Below are 22547 nucleotides of genomic sequence, written 5' to 3' on the forward strand. Positions count from 1 at the left end.
TCTTCTTGTCCAAAATAAGTTGACTTGCCGAGTTTCAACAACTCGGCATCTTGTTTTCTTGTTCTAAACAAGTCGATTTGCCGAGTTTCAAGAACTTGTCATTTTGACTTCTTGTCCCGAACAAGTCGACTTGCCGAGTTCCAACAACTCATTATCATGTCTTTTTGACCTAAATAAGTCGACTTACCGAATTCCAGAAACTCGGCTTCTCGGTATTTTACTTGTCTTCTCGTCTTCTTATCTCGTCATCTGGTTGGCACTTTTAAGCTTCCGTATTACGCTCAATAAACAAACACAAATACAAAATACTTTGAACATTGCTCATCAAGTCACCCCATACGTTGTATGATACCTTAGATGGAAGAAGTGTCGTCGCACGGTCGTTCTCCCTTTCCAGGGTAGTCTTCTATACTTTCCCAGGACTCACAAAATATATAAAAAAGAACAAAATGGAGGACAGATGTGGCTACATCTACAGTGACAACTACAGGCAGTTTATGATTTTGGAGCAGGAGAAACGAAGAGCTTACTACGACGAATGGGTCCAGAATGGCGTCTACGATAAGGTAGATATACCATGCTTCAATTTCATATTCTCAGTGCAAGTCACCACATACACCATGCACGGTGTTGTTTTGTATGGCATGTGGCCAGACAAATTAAACAACTGGCTTGTTTGCATTGTCATTGTCATAATTATAGTCATTTCTATCAAAGAAGACAAGGAAAAATGGCTGTCAACTCTGTCACTTACATATCACCATAATTCCACATGGACTCTGTAACACTGACGCAGTTGTTTTAAAAGTCTGGCTTTGATTTGTTTGCTTGTTCTTAATTTGAAGGAGCCGGGTGAAGGAGTAATGAATCTGAAAAAATTCCTCGATATCGCTCTTTAAACCAAGCAAATATATATGTATAACCTTTCAACGTGAATAAAAACTATATAGATAATGATATCAATAAATACGAAAGAATGACGGATTTGGGATGAAAGAGTCAAACTGTTCTCTTCATAATGTTTATGTGACATACTTCAACCAACAATGCCGCATGCGTGTTGGAAGAGGAAAATGTATAAGAGAAAAAGAAACCGGCAGGAGAAAGAGGAGTGATTGTAGTGATACTATGCGATTGTTGTTATATCCGTGCTTGGTTTCTCGTTTGGGATAGGAAGTCGCGGAGCTGAAATATTTCGGACCGGGAAAGGTGGCGAAGAAAATGAGCGAGCTGTTGAGCAACAAAGATGCCAAAATACTGGACGTTGGTGTCGGGACCGGCCTTGTTGGAAAAGAGGTATATTATGATGCATGATGCATTATCGTAATCACACACACATACACACACCCACCCACCCACACACACACACACACACTCACAAAACAAAGCAAAACAAAACAAAAACAACATTTGAGTTTTGGTTCCATTCTCACTGTTCATAATTGTCTGGTTTCTTTTACATCATCGCTCGCAAATTCATTTCCTTTTCTTCACACGTAGAGACACATGCAACGTAAATTATCTATAGCTGGCTAAGTCAGAGAGGCGATGAGATTTGATGCAAATAGTAAAGAGGTTCAGATGCGAGAAAAGGAAGGAAGTTTTGTTTTGTTTTCTTTCTTTTTGTTTTTGTTTCACTAATCTTATGTCTTTGCAGCCAATCTGCTATGGAAAATTAGAGCGTTGACGACTTTTTCAGTATGGATTGTAATTCGGTTAGCGTTCAGTATATTCATTTTGGTTTATACGTGTACTCTCAGTATGTTTTACGTACGTCTCTTATCATTGTTATTATCATTATTATTCCTATTATTATTATTACTATTATTATTATTATTATTATTATTATTATTATTATTATTATTATTATCACTATTATTATTATTCTTTGTTTACCGGTCCTTCCCCTACCAACTTCACACTGCACTCTTAGGATATATTAAGCGGCCTCTTTTGTTCGGTCCTCTGACATGGACATAAAGTAGGCCTATTTTATATCGTCTCATGTAGAGATAAATATGAGAGAGAGAGGGAGAGACCGGCATACAGACAGACAGAAAAAAAAAACCTGAAAATGCAATGTGAATCTTAAAATTACAGTGAATTTAGAGGTAAATGATGCTTCATATTTCATGCGTTCTCAAAACGGCTGCTGATATTGGTAGCAAATCGCGTACTTCGTTTGAAATTTGATTGATTGATTGGTGCCATTCCCTCAATACTCTCCCTTTTCATCCGTATTTAAAATTCCACTTTTTGTACTTTCTTTCATTGAAATCTGAATAGTGTCTTTTTAGTAACTCACACAATGTTATTCTAGTAGTACTGTTTCTGGCGTTCATGGAATTTGACAAGATTCTGATCATAATAATACAAGTGAGGTGTTCTAGAAATGATAAAGCACTTTTTTTAGTTGCATATTGACCGATTAATCTCTCTTCCAATTCCTTCAATATAGCTGCCACAGCTTTGTCAACTATTGACTTGTACATAGATTGTGACTGTAATAACGGTCAAAGTAATGATACTATATCATATGGTATCATCTCAAAAGCATGAGATCCTTTTTTTTCAACAAACCGTACTTTCCTTTGGATGTATAGGCAGATCATTATTTCGAACCTTGGATAACTGATCACATGCAAACAAAGACAAATTCTTCCCTAAATTGCATCATGTAAATGTAAACCAATCTACTTATACCTTGATATACTGAAATTCATTACGAAAGTACTGCAAACATAAGAGAGAGGCTGAAAATTAAAGTACAGTAGATTCAATTTAACTACTGAAGCTGAACTTGCTTAATTCCTGACACGACAGCTTGCCGCCTATGGCTTCAAGAACCCTACGGGCGTATAGACCCGTCAAGGCCTAGCCTTGATATTGCTCGGTGCAAGGGCTTCTACAAGGAACTCCTCGAGGTTTTTGTTGGTCCGCAGCCCCTTCCTCTGGAGGACAGTGAGTATACCGGGGCCCCGTTTTATGAAAAGATGAAATCGATTTTAAATTTCCTTACCACACAGGCTGCCATAGACTTACAGTTGAAATCAACTATATAATCAATTTTAACTCTTCATAAAACAGGGCCCGGGACACCTATTTTTCGTGTATTACACATCATGTTTAGTGTAAGTACCTACGTGTTATATTGCACGTATTAAAGTGACCAGTGCTTGGACGTCGCTATAACGTAAAAACCCATTCAACGTGTTTGGTATGGTTTTGGCCTCAACCCCCTCCCCACATCAGACTGGCTTTGATGGAGCAGCTGGGATTGCGTGCATGTTGTATATCGTACAATAGCTGCATTTGTACTTTATATAGCAGAAGTGGATCCAGGAATTCCGTAAAGGGGGGGGGGGGCTTGACAAAAGTAAAGGGGACGCAGCCCTCCTCCATTTTTCTTCTTATTTCTCTTGTTTTAACAAAAAAATAAAAATAAAGGGCCGGGGCGAGCGCCCAGTGCGCCCCCTCTGGATCTGCCACTGCTCTAGAATATTCCAGGCCTCTGATTGGCCAAAGGTGCAGTCATGGAAACTGCTGCATGTTATCTGAGTGCTGGGCAGCATAATCATATCGATATCTAGTGACTGTACATTAGACCAATCAGAAGTCTAGAAACTAGTATAGAATCCAAATCTTAGAGAAAGGTATATACATTCATTATAGGTCATAATATCGACTGCTTCTTTTCGGGTCAAACTCTTTGCCCTCTATCCAGTGCTTATAGCCCAGAGACGTCGACTCGGAGCACAGCATTGTTGAAAAATTACCTTCTGGCAAATAGTTATAAACTTTGAAATGAAAATGGAACTACAGATAATCAATTTTATACTACAATTTGTCTAAATGAAAAAAAAGCGGCAATTACATGTAGAAATATATATAGCATGACTTACATATAATTTTTATACCGGGTGTCCCTAAAAAAGCGGAACGGTGGATTTTCAGTACCTTGCGTTCTAAAAGTGATATATTTTTTGACATCATTAGAAAAAACATTTTCCGCAGAAGACAATGATACCAAAATCATTAAATTTGGTTCACTGCTTTTTATTCTACGCCATTTTCTGTAAATTAATTTGGGCGCGACACGCGATCCATACGGTGAATATTGTGTAAGCTCGTTGATCCATGCAGGGAGGTGAGTCACCTCCCTGATCCATGTCAACAAAAGATACAGCTTCCACATTGGGCGCGCGCACACACACACACACACATACACACGCACACACACACATACTTTTTTTCCTAGCCCGCACCTATTGTTGACATGGATCAACGAGCTTACACAATATTCACCGTATTGGATCGCGTGTCGCGCCCAAATTGTTATCCCATAAGTCGCAAAAATCCGGCGAAATTTGAAAATGACTGCATTTACAGAATTTGGCGTAGACTTAAAAGTATTGAACCAAATATAATGATTTTGGTATCATTGTCTTCTACGGAAGATGCTCTTTCTAATGATGTCAAAAAAATGCGTACATTCTTAAGTGAGAAATGTAGATATCGATCACACGATCACGATTGGGTGCAAATCGTGGATTCCCAAAAGTACTATATCACGCTGGCTAGTAACCAATTGCACCGCATCCAGCTGCTCGTAGCTAGCTAGTAAAACTACACCATGTTCGTGCTCTGTACAATCCTATGGCAAGAAGCTTTACATGAGGGATATAATAAGCTGTACCCTTCAATGTGTGACTTAACTCATCTGCGTGTCAGAGTTCATGGTATAATCATACTTTTGTATAGGGCCTTCAAACATCATGTGCACGTGTACTTCCCATTGAGTGAGTTCAAATGTTCTGCATGCCGTCCGCTCGCGTGATCTGAGGTCAATAGAAAAAAACAACACACACAAAAACAAGACCAAAAACAAAAACACGCATGGATCGATCACATACGAATGACGACATTCATGATAGATAAGTGCACTATACCATGAATGTCGTCACGGTTTATAACACATTTCTATCCATTGCCGTTTTGTTTTCAACATCCCCAATATCCAGTTAACAATGTTACGTTATTTGGACTTATCAAAAATCATTAATAGGCTTGAAAGGATATCATTATAATGAGGGATACATTAAATAGACCTACATACATGTATATACATAATATACATAAATTTATACATACATACATGTATATAAGATACTACAACATGTATAATATCCCTTTCCAAAGGAATGCCATCCACAATCGCCAGGCGGAGGTGGGAGACCCCCCCCCCCCCCCCCGCCTCCCTGGCGTAAATTATTGTGAATACCTCCCCAACCCTCCGATTTCAAGGTCATGGACCGGTCTCCGCCACAGTTAACGCTCAATAAAATCAATGATCCAGCCCCGGGATCCAGCACAAGTGAGAGAGTAAAGTCCACCACCTCGATCCGGACCACAAGTAGTCTAGCTTCTGGACTCTTTTTACTCGTAGCCGTGATTGTACGCGACAAGCCGTATGAGGGCGTGACACCCGAGGATTGCGATACCCGAGCACAGTCTCTCGATTATCGCAATCAGAAAATTTGCGCCCTCTCTTGGTCGCACCAAGGAAAAGGGGACGGAGCCCAGACTAGACCACAAGTAGAAAAGACTTCATTGTTGAGCAAGCCACGAATACGTTGTAGACCTGCGTCGATTGAGGTAGTATCGTCGCACGATCGGTCTCAGATTAATTCCAGGGTATAATCTACTTTGATCTGCCGAGGAGTCGAAGAAATGGCGGAGAAATTTGACTATGTCTACCGTGATAATTTCAAGCAGTATATGAATTTAGAGCTGGAGAAACGACAAGCTTTCTACGATGACTGGGTCCAGAAAGGCGACTACGACAAGGTACCATCATTCAAATTCATATTCTCGGGGCAAGTCACCTAGTCCGAATTTCGGACTAGGTGACTTGCCAAAAACACACCTTAGTAAATTCACTCTCGCTGAACACAGCAAACATACTCCTGAATCATGAACACGATACGGGTGGCATGCGGTCAGACTAAACGGGCGGCGTGTTTGCAAGCTCACAACTCTTTGATTTTATTTCACGCATTGTCATTTAGCCATTTTGAATTCTTATTGTTTTAAGATAAGGAGAAATGGCTATGAAGTCTGTTGGTATGCTATTATATATTCTACGTGGACTCTCTCTGCAACATTGACGCCCCTAGATACGTTTAGACGCCTGGGCACAGATACTCCATGTTTGTCCTTTATTCAGGGGAAGAAGAGATTCGCAAATTTTCTCGTTAACGCTCTGAGGTACGCAACGATGACAATTTCCACGTGTGAATAAATAATGATAATAATAATAATAATAATAATAATAATAACGATAATAATAACAATAACAATAATAATGATAGTAATAGTAATAATAATAATAATGATAATAATAAAATGGTTAATAAATAGGAGAGCATTACATATTTAGAATGGTGAGAGTCGTAGGCCTATTGTTCTATTTATTCGTTTCTACACAATATACTAGTACTTTCGCCAGCAGGATTTACTGCGTATTGGCAGTGCAAAAAAAGAAAAAAAAGTAGTCAGTGAAAGGGAAACAGTGAGGCAGGCAAAAGATGGAATGATTGCGGTGATGCTATGATGGTTGGTATCTGTGCTTCTTGTTTGGGATAGGACGTCTTGGAGCAGGAATATTTCGGACCGAGACTCGTGGCGAAGAAGATGAACGAGGTACTGAACAACAAAGATGCCAAAATACTAGACGTTGGTGCGGGTACTGGACTTGTCGGAGAAGAGGTAATGATCTCCATGTACATCGTCTCAAATAATGACAAGAATGCGTTTAAGATTTGTCATTGTCATTGTATGCACGACGGTTTGTTTCTCTTACATCATCGCTCACATATTTGAGCTATCATCTAAGAGTCATTCCTAATTTCCAGCTTCTAACAGGATTTATCTATTGGTTTGGTTCATATAACTTAATAGAAATTTTCTTTTATTATGGGTGAATAACAACGGAATGTAGCTTGAGATAATGTACGAAGAGTAAAGAGGTTCAGATGCGAGAAAGAGAACGAAGAGAAATAGTCTAGCGGATATAGACCACATATAGGGTGAATCATGCACATTATGGTAAAAGCACCATACTTGGTACACATGTACATGATGCCAATACAAGTCATTTCTGATATGGAAGCCACTCTGATTCTGCCTGTGGCGGCCGTGGCGGCCATTTTTCAAAATGGCCGCCATGTGATATAGCAATGCTGTGTATTTTGGAAACTATAAGTCCGATTGTCGTGATTCTTGTACCAAAGTATAGGTTTTGAGGGTCAAGGATTCCAATAGAATAATTTTTGAAAGGATAAAACCATGGCAACCTACTTATTGGCGGCCATTTTGAAAAAATATGGCCACCATGCTAGATATAACATATCCTTAAAACGTATGGACAAAGGGTCATGACTCTGGTACCAACTTATATGTTTTGGGGGTCAAGGATTCTGATAAATTCAACTGTAAGTGAATATGAATCGTTTCATCCTACGTTTTGGCGGCCATTTTAATAAATATGGCTGCCATACAACAGATAATGAATATTGTATATCTTCGAACTCAAAAGATATATAATCCCGATTCAAGTGTAAAAGTATAGTTTTTGGGTGAAGGTTTTCAATGTAATGATGTTTTAGCAAAGTGAATAGGTTCATCACATCCTTTGTTTTGGCGGCCATTTAATAAATATGGCCTCCCTCCAGTTAAACGTGGCTGCCGCTCTACATTCTATTCATATATCTTTAAAACCAATGGATGCATCTTCATGATTCTGGAACAAAAATATGTTTTTGAGATTCATTTATTTAAATGGATACATCTTTTCGTGTATACAACCATCGCATCCTATGTTTTGGCTGCCATTTTAAAACATGGCCACCGCAATATATACTTTACTGTACGTCTTTGAAACTAATTGGGGTCAATGATTTTAAACAAGCATTTGTTGATGAATAGAACTAACACATCTCGTTTTCATGTCCATTTTGATAAATATGACTGCTGCACTACATAGAGTATGCACACACACACACACACACACACACACACATTATATACAGTGTGGCCTAGAATTAACGGAAACGCGAGTTTTCGCAAATATCTGCACATTTGCATTACTTTGATGCCAAAATGAATGACATAGAGTTGTAGAGAATTTATCTAGAAGAAGAATGACACCAAAATCCCTCGATTTGGTTGAGTAGTTTTCATTCTACAGATGTTTTTGTAAAGACGGGTCGAGCGTAAATTTCTTAGCTCAATTCAACAAATTTCAGCATCGAACAAAAGCCACTGCCTTGGGAGACTAACAAAGAATCGAGGCCGCACATCACAATGTGGAATGTTTGAATAGGATTATTGTCGAAAATAGACCTTCAATTGTTGAGTAGTCTCCGTTGCTGAGCTTTGATAAAATAAAGTAAGAAATTAATGATTAACAAAAACATGTCTAGAAAGAAAAGTACTCAACCAAATTGGACAATTTCGTTTTGGTTTTGAAAAAATATTCGTTTCCATTTTCTGAGGGGCCAACCTGTAGTGTATATATTATATATACACCCTCACTTGCCATATGTATTGTCCCATTGACAAGAATCGTTCACCTATTATTGGTAAATGAACCTCCTATGTTGTTGCGGCGTTTAGTTCTTTATTGTTCATTGATTGTTGTTGATTGACCATACCTCTATCACATTCACTATTCAAGTAGGTATTGAACATCACATAAGTACAATTGTTGCATACCTAGAATACTAAAGATAATTATGTTGAATATCAAAGGTAGAATAAAATGGTGAGAATGGAAAAGAAGACTTTCCCCCCAATTTTGGATGCATAGACAGGAGAGTACAATTAGTGTACTGTCATAGTTTCCAGCCACAAAGACATGATAATTGCAGTCTTATAAGACCTACTGATTTCTAAAGGTTTTTTTTCAGTTCTTGATCATTATTTCATAGTATGACCCTTGTCAAAACAGTTACACAACATTATAAGAAATCATATGAAGGAATCGAATTAGCTCTGACAATCCAAAACAATTATTGTTCCTGATTATCCATTGATGAGCGGTGATGAACGTAAATGCATATATAGATGCAGGTGCGCTTTAGAGAACTTCTTCAGTATTTCTACTGGTGCCGGTAAGTAAGATCGATTTACTGAATATTTTATTCTGCAGTTTTATCTTCCAATAATTATGAACCTAAAAATTTGTATTTCTTTGAGGTTTTCCTTAAATTCATAAATTAGCATAATTTTTCTTGTAAAGTGTAGTTTATATTTTGCTAGTAGACTCATGTGGAGCTGCAAATGACAATTAGATGTAAACCTATAAAGATGTATTGTATAATACCTATTATATTTGCCGGAGAGATGATGAACTACAACACCTAACCGCCTTAGGAGTTCCGCTCCGGATTTGGATAAGGTTTACTCCCTAGCGTTTGATTAACCAAAAAACTGCCCGCAAGGCAGCGGGAGACTCGTGGAGGGCGGGGACGTCTCTCTACCCGTACAGGACCAGAAGGACCTGCCCACTGCCACTATTTACTTTATCGTTTGATGTATGAGATTCACTGTAGTTATAAGTATCAGAACAGCCTGGTCAATCATGGATTTTATAGACATACATGTAGTGTGTTTACATTTGATGTAAGTGACCCAAGAAGTTTTAGAAGTTTTCTCACACTTAGTGTCATGTTTCCAAAGAAAACAGATATACCATATTGGTTGGAAACTATGATTTTCATTCCATAGTCCAGGGACCAGAGAAAGCGAGAGTCTATATTTCTAGAAAATGTATAATCTTGATTAAAATGTACTTCAGACATGAAATTGTGAAGATCATGTTTTTCACATACACTGTACACACAGAAATCCTATAAAGGAAGTTGAGCATATTTTCCAAAATGCTTACAAAGTTAAATATGCCCAGATGTTCCACATTAGAATACTTAAAATGAGTGAACAAGTAATTGTTGACCCCTAAAACAAACGTTTACACCAGAATCAATCCACAATGGGCATCCCGCTTTCATAACACTCGTACGCTATTTATTAAATGGCCGTCAAAACAAAGGATGTGATGAACCTATTCACTTTGCTAAAACATCATTATATTGAAAACCTTCACCCCAAAACTATACTTTTACACTTGAATCATGATTATATATCTTTTGAGTTCGAAGATATGCAATATTCATTATCTGTTGTATGACAGCCATATTTATTAAAATGGCCGCCAAAACGTAGGATGAAACGATTCATATTCACTTACAGTTGAATTTATCAGAATCCTTGACCCCCAAAACATATAAGTTGGTACCAGAGTCATGACCCTTTGTCCATACGTTTTAAGGATATGTTATATCCAGCATGGTGGCCATATTTTTTCAAAATGGCCGCCAATAAGTAGGTTGCCATGGTTTTATCCTCTCAAAAATTATTTTATTGGAATCCTTGACCCTCAAAACTTATAGTTTGGTACAAGAATCACGACAATCGGACTTATAGTTTCCAAAATACACAGCATTGCTATATCACATGGCGGCCATATTGAAAAATGGCCGCCACGGCCGCCAAAGGGAGAATCAGAGTGGCTTCCATATCAGAAATGACTTGTATTGGCATCATGTACATGTGTACCAAGTATGGTGCTTTTACCATAAAGTGCATGATTTTTTCTATATCCGCTGGACTAAAAGAGAGAAAACAGAACGTTTTATGTCCATGTAGCCGATCTGCTTACTGCCACATAGAACGTTAACGACTTTTCACGACATGAATGTAATTCTGTGACCTTACTGGATCCGTTTTGGTTTTTATCTATTCATTTATTTATTCATCTTTTTTGTTGTTTTATTTTTTACTTGTGTATGATTTGGTGTGTTTTTTATAAGACGTAACGTTTACACCTGAGATGGAATTATGGTAAAAAAAAACCACAAAAGTTTTTTTTTAACGCAATAACATGGAGTGATATACGCAGGGTCGTTTCCGCAGTGTCGGCACGGTTTCAATTGCGTCTTTTGATATTGGTCACTCTGTTAAAGGATATAGCGATACGATGTACCCATTTTTGTTCTTTTTTCTTTTTATTTCATTACTAGCTAAGCCAATTGGGGACCAGTCGTGAGTTATTACACATCTCGTCCACTTAATAATGTTAGAGCTGGGCAAGATTCAAGATTATCGCTGACGACCTGTTTGCACACACTGCTATATAGTAGAGGCTACTATGTAATCCCGTGAGATTTTCGTGCCAAAATTTATTTATTTTTCGCTAACTTTGTCAAATTGGGGGTGCTGAATCCAAAAAACTTGGATTCCATTTTTTCTGACCACGTCTTCAGCCGCCATTTTGAATTTCAAAATGGCCGCCCTAGCAGACTGTATTTTGACCCATATTTCACAAAGTGAGCATTGTAGAAGCTTAAAATTTGGTGCAAAATGCATCGGTGTGATGTCAGACACTCTGATAATTCTTTGTCTGATATTGTGGATTGTTTTAATACAATTTGTAGGCTGCCATTTTGAAATTCAAAGTGGCTGCCATAGCAAGCTGTATTTTTACCCACATTTCATAAAGTAAGCATTGTAGAAACCTCAGACTTGGTGCAAAATACATCGTTATAATGTCAGACACTTTGATATATCATTTTCTGATATTGTGGCTTGCCTTGTAGAGTTTGTAGGGCGCCATCTTGAAATTCAAAATGGCCGCCATATCGTTTTTCCCCTATCTCAGTTTGCAATTATTGTAGAAGCATCAAAGTTTCACGAATGCACATGCTTGTGGTGTCCAACGGTCCAGTACAGCTGTTTCCTAATTGTGGATCACTTCATTTCATTTATTTCCACATTAAAAACAACAATCATTACATTTCAAGTCATAGTATAAACATATTCATTGTGGGGGACCAATTAAAGCCTTTCAGGCTTGTTGGGAATAGGCCCCAAAGTAAATACAAGACTTTCTCAACTTACAATAGGTACAAAATATATAGAACACAAATGGCGCACAATCAAAGCAGGATGAAGAAGGAAAAAAGAAAAGACTAAAGTACTGGCAGAATATACAAAACCATGTTGTTATTACATACGGAAAGTGCGTCTAAAATTGTTTCTGAACTGCTGTAATGATTTGCAGTTTTTCAGTTCCTTTGGTAAAGTATTCCACAAAATGGGACCTTGATAAAAAAATTGTTGACTTGGCTAATTCGGTTCGGTAGAGGGGAGGATGAAAATTTTGTTGGTTTCTTGTATCATAAGAATGAATACTGCTGTTGAGATGAAAACATAGTTGTAAGGGGGCTGGTAATGCACCGAATAAATACTGTTGCATAAAAATTCCTGTTTGGAAGCAGATTATATCTTGAATTGGTAATATATTCATTTTTTGGAATAATGCAGAAGTTTGTGACAAATAATGTGAGTGAGTTATAATACGAATAGCTTTCTTTTGCAACAAATGAATACGTTTCACATTCTTTTTAGTTGAATGGCCCCAGACGAGAGTACAATAACTCAAATGAGAGGAAATGAAAGAATGATGTAACAATTTCAACACATGCTTAGGTAAAAATTTCAGTTTTCGCAATCTACCAATATTTCTCGACAATGTGTTGCAGAGCATATTAACATGACTATTCAAAGACAATTTATCATCCAACATAACACCCAAAAACTTTATATTTGTTACACGTTTAATCATATCACTATTATAATATAAAACGAAATTATCAGTACACACACGAGTCCCAAATATCATAAAATTAGTTTTTCCAACATTCAAAATTAACTTATTTGCCTGCATCCATGCATCTAATTTCTTCGATTCTATATTCATGTTGTCAAATAATAATGATAGATCATTGTTACGCATAAAAATATTTGAATCATCAGCAAACAATATATAATTTAACAATTGGGAACAGTTTGGTAAATCATTAATGTAAATCAAAAAGAGATGAGGGCCAAGAATGGAACCTTGAGGGACTCAACATTTTACAACCTTATAATCCGATTAAAACCATCTACTACAGTATATTGCTGTCGATTATATAAATAAATTTCAAACCACTTTAAAGCCACACCCCGTATACCATAATGACTAAGCTTATGCAATAGAATATCATGATCAATAGAGTCAAAGGCTTTTGACAGGTCAATGAAGACAGATAAAGTAAATTCTTTGTTTTCAATCCCTTGGATTTGGAGGTGTCGTGGCTGAGTGGATAAGAGCGCTCGTCTGTGAACGACATGAGCGTGGTATGGTGGGTTCGAGCCCATGCCAAGCCCGACACGTTTGCCCTTCAGCAAGGCACTTTATCCACATTGCTGCTCTCCACCCAGGAGTATAAATGGGTACCCGGTAGGATGAGAAAGCTTATGTTGGTTGATCAGCATGTGCGCGCCTGTAAAATGGCTGCGACTGGCTGGAATGCTCCCCAGGGAGTGGAGAATGAGCACTGTTTAGTGCTGGTTGGAAATCATGTATCCAGTGACCGGGGTAATAATAGTCTGTAAAGCGCATTGAGACACTTAAGTGTGAAATGCGCTATATAAAAACCAGCTATTATTATTATTATTGGATGATATTTTGCATAAATTCTAATACTGCGGAAGAAGTGGAGTGCCCGTTTCTGAAACCATGCTGATTCGAAATGAGTGTATTGGAATCTTGAAGAAATGCGGTAACTCTATTGTAAATACATCTTTCAAATATCTTAGCAAATGTATTAAGAATAGATATGGGATGATAATTACTCATAATACTTCTATCACCTTTTTTTATATATTGGGATTACACGTGCAATTTTCATATTACTGTATTTGGGACTATACCAGTTGATAAACTTATATTGAAAATGTCACACAATGTTCTCACAATAAATGGTATAACTTGTTTCACAACCCGGATACTTATGAAATCAGATCCTGCACTAGTGTTATTTTTCATCTCAGAAACAATAGACAAAATTTCACCACATGTGATAGGCTTAAAGAATATTGATGAATACACAGGGGTGCTTAAGAAGGGTATAAACTCACCATCATCTTTAAAACCTTGATTCATTGACAAATTATGACCAATGGTTGAAAAATAATCATTGAACACATTTGAGATTTCAGCTTTATCTGTGACCAACTCATTGTCTATTTTTATTCCGTGTGAACTTAAATTTCTATTCTCATTATTTTTCTATGAGCCCATTAACACATTGCCATATTTTCCGAATATCATTCTTCTCAATATCAAATTTATCAGAATAATATCTACATTTTGCTTTTTTCAACTCTTTCGTAACATAATTTCTGAATTGCTTATAAACATTTCTACGGTATTGAGTTGGGTTTCTCAAATACTTCTTTATACAAAGCAGATCTTTTCCGACATAACTTCTGCAAGTGAAAAGTCATCCAAACTTTCTTATTCTTCCTTTTACATTTACGTTCCTTTAATGGAAAACACTTATTATATATATCTGTTATCTCTTGCACATAATTATCATAAGATTCATTCACATCATTTGTGATCTCTACTGATATACACTGACTTTCAACACAAAATTTATGAAGAGTTTCATTGTTTATGCATCTTGTGCTAAAACAAATTTCAGAGTCATCCTTTGGAGGTAACAATTCAGCCATAATGACAAAGACCGGCAGGTGGTCACTGACGTCACAAACAAGTATTCCAGGTGTATAATAAGTATCTGTATTGAGGAATATATTGTCTAAAGTAGTTCTACTTTCGTTTGTAATACGAGTTGGGGAGCTTATGACTGGATAAAATGAAAAACATGACATACAATCAAAAAAGGCATCAACACTTGGGTTTTGAGTAATTTGAGATAAGTCAATATTGAAATCTCCCATAATACAGCAATCAAACTTATGAATATCAATTTCATCAAACACTTGCATTATTTCTTCAACAAAGCCATGAATGGAAGCATGTGGTGGACGATAAATTATTCCAATTAACCTGTTCTTGCCTTTACGTGGTATTTCTATGAATAAACATTCAAAATTATTGTACTCTCTAGTCAAATCTAGTCTCACAACATTGTCACAAATGTACACACTAGTAGTTATGTACATGTATGATGTACTGTATGCATGGTTGTTTTAATGTGTATGCACACAGGTTGACCAGATTAATGGAGAACATTCTATGTGGTATAGATATAGTACATACAGGCTGACCAGATCAGTGGATAATTTTCTATAGGTGGTATACAATGTAGCTATACAGTACATGCATGTAACAGGAAAAACATTATAGCTCACTCAATCTAGAATGATTTCACCCATTCCAGAATGTTCTGGGAAGTGCTTACATGTTTGGCTGAGTGAGGCACTGTCCCTGTAGCCAAATGTGATTGGTAGTTAATTTTGGCAATGATGTTATGCAGTGAGTCATCCAGGATTCCTGGAACTTAGATTTGCCAGTATGTTCAGGTGTGTGGCCCCAGGTTGGAGAGAGTTACAGAATGTGCTAGAAAGGGGTGAATGGATAGTATATAAGCCAGAGAAATTCTGCAGTAGGTAGAGTACCCAACACCTCTGCTCTGAGAGTTACGTCACTTCTGGCTCTGAAGCGACTTGTTATAGTCAGTCCTGTGTTACCTGCTGACCTGTTATGTTTATGGAGATAAGGCCTGGGAGACATTTTGCTTGCAGATAATTAATTTGCCTGCATTGGAGATAGACTCCATTTTTGTGTCAATGGACATTGCTACGGTAAAGCTGAGACGGGCTGGATTCCTAGCTGAACATTATTGAGCGAATCATCATTCAACGCATCGACTGGACGTGGTCGTTGGATTCTGCACATTTCGCTGTGAACATTATACCGTGGATCTATTGTGGACATATACCCTGGATTTATAACGCGGACTATTGTAACCTGTGCCTCTGGATTTACGTCGAAGGAATCATTCATCGGTGCATCGCGGATCATTCATTTGTGCATCAAGCATCGTATTTGGATACTACCAGGGAATTATAAGGACCTCATGATTTAACAGTTAGCTGCAATACGTGTAAGTGATTCCACTACTGACTTATATTTGTTTCTAATGATCATTATTGTACTGATGTGAAAACCGATTACGAGTCTGTGCCCAAAATATCACCGTTAATAAACCGCCTGAACATTAGTTGATTGTTTCTTTTATGCGATCATTCTCAGAGCGATTTTGGTCGTAACAAAATATCGAACAGATTTAAGGATATACACTCCTGTTCCACCTCCTCGTCCATGAATTCTATCATTATTTTCAAAAGCATAGTCTTGCAGTTGATACATTTGTAGAGGAGATGACTTTGTTAACCATGTTTCTGTCAATCCTATTATTTCAAATTTATATTTCAAAGTATTGATATATGACTCAAAACTCTCAATTTTTTTTGCAATACTACGGCAATTAAAATGAACAAAAGAGTGATGCTGATATAACTGATCAAATTTATGATTACATTCATTCATAGTATAATACTGTTTATATACATTTTCATCCAAATCTTTATTTTTCAATAATTCTAAAAGATCAGAATTGTGAGTGTTATACTGTTTGTAATCGCTTGTGACATACTCAAAGAATGAAGCACATATATCATAACACTCTTCATTTTCTGCGTATGATTAAATGGAAAAATATTACCAACACAACTAATGCAAATTAATCTTTCTTTACTTTTATTACTCGAAAATTCAGATAAGCTCAGATTCAACAATCCTTCATCAAAAAATGAATCCCAGTTATAACATAAAAAGGTTGTCATGGTGGAGGTTCCATATCCTTAACATGGAGTATTCTGATCCCACGCAAATACATTGTGTACCGTGGCGCACAAAGAAATGGTAGAATGTACTATATGTGCCAGAGTATAGAGAAGAAGTAGGGATAGGACAATGAGATATATCAACGGAGACATCAAGATTCATACCAGAAATTAAAATACCACAAAACAGTAAACATCTGTACAATACAGGTGAGGAGATAGCATTTAAAAGCAACATTGCAATCAAAATAGCAACTGGTTTTGCTCGTTGAAGAACATACATTTCAAGGGTAACATAATTATTGCATAAAATGAATGTGTAAGCACAAAGCCTACAACATTCAAACATTATATTTATACCAACACAGTTTCTTCTCTAATTATCTAAGGTATCATAATTGTGATAATATCTGACAAACATACATAGATTACAATTTACGCAAGTCTTCTTCACTGTTGATCTCTCTTGTGATGGACTTCCCCCAGTTGCCGGCAGTAATGCGATGACACGTCCATTTGAGGTCCATGCTTGAGAGACTTTTGGGTGCCCACGCGTCTGCTTGAAGAGTCTTTGGTTTTTCAGGGTAAGGTCCTCCACGATGATGATTCCCGATCCCTTGAGCACTTTTCGTTTTCGGAGGATTTCACTGCGCTTCCCGTATGATGCGAGCTTGACGATTATGGGGCGAGGTGCGGTTATTCGAGGCTGGTTAGGGGGGGGGGGTCGTTGTATGTTAAGAAGTTGTAGATTGTCTTCCTGTCCTGTGAGACCTGTCGATATCGTTAACATCGAAGGTGATACCCAGTTTGGCTGACATTACATTGCAAATCACAGCGTCTGTGTCTTCATCTCTTTAGATAGGCCACCATGTTGAAATTCAAGATGGCCGCCATAGACGATATAATTATAATACTGTGGTAAGCGCCTTAGGTGAATATGCCAAAATTGTCCTAGTTAGACTGAATTCATTTCCAGTTCACGCAGAATGACAGCCATCTCTCAATTCAAAATAGCCGCCAGAAATTCAAGATGTAAGGATGAGTTCTAATTACGTCAGCAAGAGATGCTGAGGGGCAAAAACTGCGTAAGGGGAGGGGGCATACCACTGTCCGATAGTGTGGGCAAGCGTGTAAGCGTTACATCCCGTATAGCAAAAACAAAAACAAAAACAAAAACAAAAAACCGCTAAAACGGTTCGTTTTTGCCTCTCGGGCAACACGCTATTTTGCGTTGTGGAACCTCGTTAATGATTATGTTTAATCCCAATCAATGAATATTTGTACAAAAGCAAGCATTGATGCAATTACGAAGGTGATCTTCAAAAACTTGATGCTGCCTCAAGAGAATGAAGACAAACAAGGAAAAGTCTCGCAATGGCAAGAAATGCGATAGCATTTCTTGCCATTGCGAGACTTTTCCTTGTCATGAATTGATAATTGAAGATGACCCACTAAAGGGCAATCAGGGAACAGCCTACTTATTCCTTCTTCATTTTGTGTTATTCCAGAAATATATCAAGCAAATCTTAAGTTTAGTGGGTCATCTTCAATTATCAATTCATGACTCTGAATGGGTCATATCTGACCCTATTCCTTGTCATTTCTGACCCGGAACAGTGTATGACCCAAACGGACCCAGTTCCGGGTCAGTTCTGACTCGGATGTTTTTAGAGTGTATGGTCACCCTACCAGGCACCCCATTCACAAGCTTGTTTGTTGGCCATAAACTGAAACACTTAAGGTTTGCTTGATATATTTCTGGAATAACACAGAATGAAGAAGGAATAAGTAGGCTTTTCCCTGATTGCCCTTTAGTGGGTCATCTTCAATTATCAATTCATGACTCTGAATGGGTCATATCTGACCCTATTCCTTGTCATTTCTGACCCGGAACAGTGTATGACCCCAACGGACCCAGTTCCGGGTCAGTTCTGACCCGGATGTTTTTAGAGTGTATGGTAACCCTACCAGGCACCCCATTCACAAGCTTGTTTGTTGGCCATAAATTGAAACACTTAAGGTTTGCTTGATATATTTCTGGAATAACACAGAATGAAGAAGGAATAAGTAGGCTTTTCCCTGATTGCCCTTTAGTGGGTCATCTTCAATTATCAAGACTTCCAAGATGCTTACTGCTGTACAGCCAATGATTCTAAAACTACAAAGGAGTAATGATAGCTCTGTTCTGTGGCGCTTGCATCCATCAGAATTCTTCCACAACTTAGAAGATCGTCACACGAGGGTAATGTAAGAAATTGTCACTGCCTTGAAGCTGATGAATATGGTGTTTGGCAGTCAGGTATCAGAAACATTCAAGGGGGATACTCTAGAAAGAGATGAAAAGGGCAGTTTTAATGTTCTGTTCTAAGAATTTGTATCTGAGAGAATTAGAATATATCAATCTCTGGATTATTGTGAGAAAGGCCAGACATATTCAGCTCGTGCAAAAAAAAAAAAAAAACACCATGAAAGATTGGATCCAAAATCATTAAGCTTAAGGGACGACCAATTCTTCATAACATTTCTAGTGGTTCTAGTACAGCCTGATAGACTTGTCATTATCCAGTCATTTCTGAACGATACAATTATTGAAAGGTATAGTTCTAAGCAATTCCACAATCACTCTTCATCTCATTGTTTCATGGCCTTCTCGTCATTCCTACCCATGCCTTAGAAACTCACAAAACTGAGCCAAATAATCAGCCTGAAAGTTGAAATACTGAGCAGTCAATTCCATCTGACACAGAGACCACATTATGGAAAGAAAATAAAAGAGTTCATCAAAGATGCCATGGGAATTACTGTCACCCGTCACTCACAACAGATAGCCTCATACCATGATATGTATTAGAGCAACAGGAAAATCAGAGATATTGATGATTATTACGTAGACTCTAACATTTCAATCATCCTGATGGATCTTGGTGGTTTGCTTCACTTACTGCATTGCACGTTGTCTGCTCCATCACTGGAAAATAAATGATAAAGGTACAATTGACAATTTTGAGAGATTATGCTCAGCAGTTTGTTGCGAAAAACAGGAACAACTAAAGGTCTGCTTTTTCATGCCTTTCATGTGCTGGCTGAAGTTAGAAAATTTGAGGATGTCTCCAAGAGCAGATGGACCAAGAAGTATCTAGACCTTGAATCATGCAGAATGTGCTATGACACAGTCTGTGCCGCCAGAAGTTTGGCGTGGATGACTTCAATCAGGACAATTTCCTGCATTACCCTCGTAGAGACTTAATACAATATATCCAGAGAACGAACCTCGTAAACTCTCTCAACCTAATTTGTGCCTCTAATACTTATGAATATGATATATTAGATTGTAGATATTTCCAAAGGGTATGCATAAATGGTTCAATTATTATAAAATGCTTCGAGCTTCCTACACCAACGGTAGCCACAAAATTCATTATCATGCTAAAGAGCAAGAAATGCAAAAGTCATTATTTCTGGAAGAATTTAGAACTAATTCTCCCCTGTGTACAGCTTTAGAGTGTTGTTTCTTTAAAAACATGTGCAGGGAATGAGTCTAGAAAACATTCAGTTATCTAAGTGACTATCCCATGAATTATTAGAGTATATAGGGCTAATATCGTAAGTTCTTACAACCAAATTGTCTAAATGGGGCATTATTTAGTCCATCAGACACAGGTTTTTTGAAAGTCATTCGTTTTTAACATCAAAATCACATGACTTCCCATTCACAAATTTTACCCAAACGCTATGCTTTTAAAGGAATGTTTCACATGGCAGCCTTTTTGCATTTCAACACTACAGTGTACCTACAGGACAGGAAACACTTCCGCTCACGCAATATTCAATGAAGTGATTGACTTATACATGATCGTTTCACCATGCTTGGGTCATTACAGATCTTACAGCACCAAATATGGTCAAAACACTTCGTGAATTTCAAGAATGGCGACCAATACAAATAATCCAATATTACAGAATGTATAGGCCCTATGTGTGTGGATGTGTTTTAAAGAATGTACACTGTACACCACCATAAACATTGATATGTCTAAAAGTTGCTTGTAACCAGAGATATTAGCTGAAAAGCAGCCATTTTGAATTTTAAGAAGGCAGCCTTGAAAGTGATCTGCAATTTTAGGGATGAAAAAAGTGCATCTGAATGTTCAACATCATGAGCCCGGTTTATGCCCGAAATGTGAACTGTCTGTATTGCGTACAACATGAGATATGGGTCAAAATATACATTCAGTTATGGCGACCATTTTGAATTTCAAGATGGCCACCTTTGATATCAAAATGAACCATCGTTTCAGAAAAAGTATTTCAGAATGTCTGACAACATATGCATGCTCTCTGCCCCAAATTAGAACCTTACACAATGCATACGATGTGAGATATCGGTCCAATTACATTTGTTGTGGTAGCCATTTTGAAATTCAAGATGGCCGCTGAGGAAAATGATCCATCAGCGAATAAAAGAATGTACATACTAGCATGACTGACATCATATGCATGCTTTTTGCCCCAAATTTATAGTCTACATAATGCTTACAACCTGAGATATGGGCATAGGCGCCGGAAGTCGGGGGGGGGGGGGCGGCCCCCCCCCCCCCCATCCAAAAAGTGGGGGCAAAACGCATTTTTGCCCCCCCCCCCCACAAAAAAATTAAGTAAATAAATTAAAAAAATAAATAAATAAGAAATAGATAAATAAGAATAAATAAAATAAAATAAATAAATAAATATATATATAAATATATATATATATATATATATAAATATATATATATATATATATATATATATATATATATATAAGTGAAATACAAATAGAGAAATTTATTAGCTAAGACTAGTAATTCTAACTCATAAATGTTTAGACATTCATTTTTCGTTGCGTATGAGCAGATTATCTCAACCGCATTCAACGGTAACCTATGCAGTTTTTAGAGGCCTTTGGCTATGGAAAGTCGTGTAAATATCAAAATGTTAGCTTTAAGCACTGGCGGATTTAGAGGCGGGCACAACTGGCCCATGCCAACCCTCCTTTTGAAGCATTCGCCCCCCCCCCCCCTTCTTAATTTCCAAAGCGAAAAAATATAGCTACAAACGGAAGTTTTTGGACTGCAAAATGTCAAAATTTTCAAACTCGCTCGCTCCGCTCGCTCGCATTCAATCGCTATGCCATTCTCCTGATGTTGCTGCCAGTAATTGCCAGCAGTTGCCAGCAGTAGCCAGTAATTGCCAGCAATTGCCAGCAATTGCCAGCAGTAGGCCTATAGCTACAAACGGCAGTTTTATACTCTAAAATGTCAAAATTTTCAAGCTCGCTCGCATTTAATCGTTATGCCATTGTAAAAGAGAATGTTACTGCCAGTAATTGCCGGCAGTTGCGCCTGGGCCGCCGCCCCCCCCCCCCCTTAATTTCCAAAGCGAAAAAAAAAAATATATAGCTACAAACGGCAGTTTGGGGACTGTAAAATATCCAAATTTTCAAGCTCGCTCGCTTTGCTCGCTCGCATTTAATCGTTATGCCATTCTCCTAACGTTGCTGCCTGTAATTGCCAGCAGTTGAGCCCAGTGCGCCTCCCCCTTGATTTCCAAAGCGAAAAACATAGCTACAAACGGCAGTTTTTGGGCTGTAGAATGTCAAAATTTTCAAGCTCGCTCGCTTCGCTCGCTCGCATTCAATCGTTATGCCATTCTCCTAATGTTGCTGCCAGTAATTGCCAGCAGTT

The 22547-nt window shown here is 37.7% G+C and overlaps 1 protein-coding gene across 1 annotated transcript in view; it reads left to right on the plus strand.

The window, feature by feature from the left end:
* Positions 1 to 449: 449 nt before the first annotated feature.
* The window catches only part of LOC139719026 (uncharacterized), a 38549-nt gene continuing 16451 nt past the window's right edge, over positions 450 to 22547 (plus strand). Inside the window, exons 1-5 of the mRNA XM_071630469.1 lie at positions 450 to 566; positions 1174 to 1296; positions 5305 to 5374; positions 5723 to 5847; positions 6646 to 6768. Coding sequence (XP_071486570.1) covers positions 450 to 566; positions 1174 to 1296; positions 5305 to 5374; positions 5723 to 5847; positions 6646 to 6768 — 558 coding nt within the window. The remainder of the gene's footprint in view (positions 567 to 1173; positions 1297 to 5304; positions 5375 to 5722; positions 5848 to 6645; positions 6769 to 22547) is intronic.

The sequence above is a fragment of the Diadema antillarum genome, unplaced genomic scaffold (genome assembly GCF_040938485.1).
Source record: "Diadema antillarum isolate AM-2024a unplaced genomic scaffold, OU_Dant_1.0 scf00000103, whole genome shotgun sequence".
NCBI lineage: Eukaryota > Metazoa > Echinodermata > Echinoidea > Diadematoida > Diadematidae > Diadema > Diadema antillarum.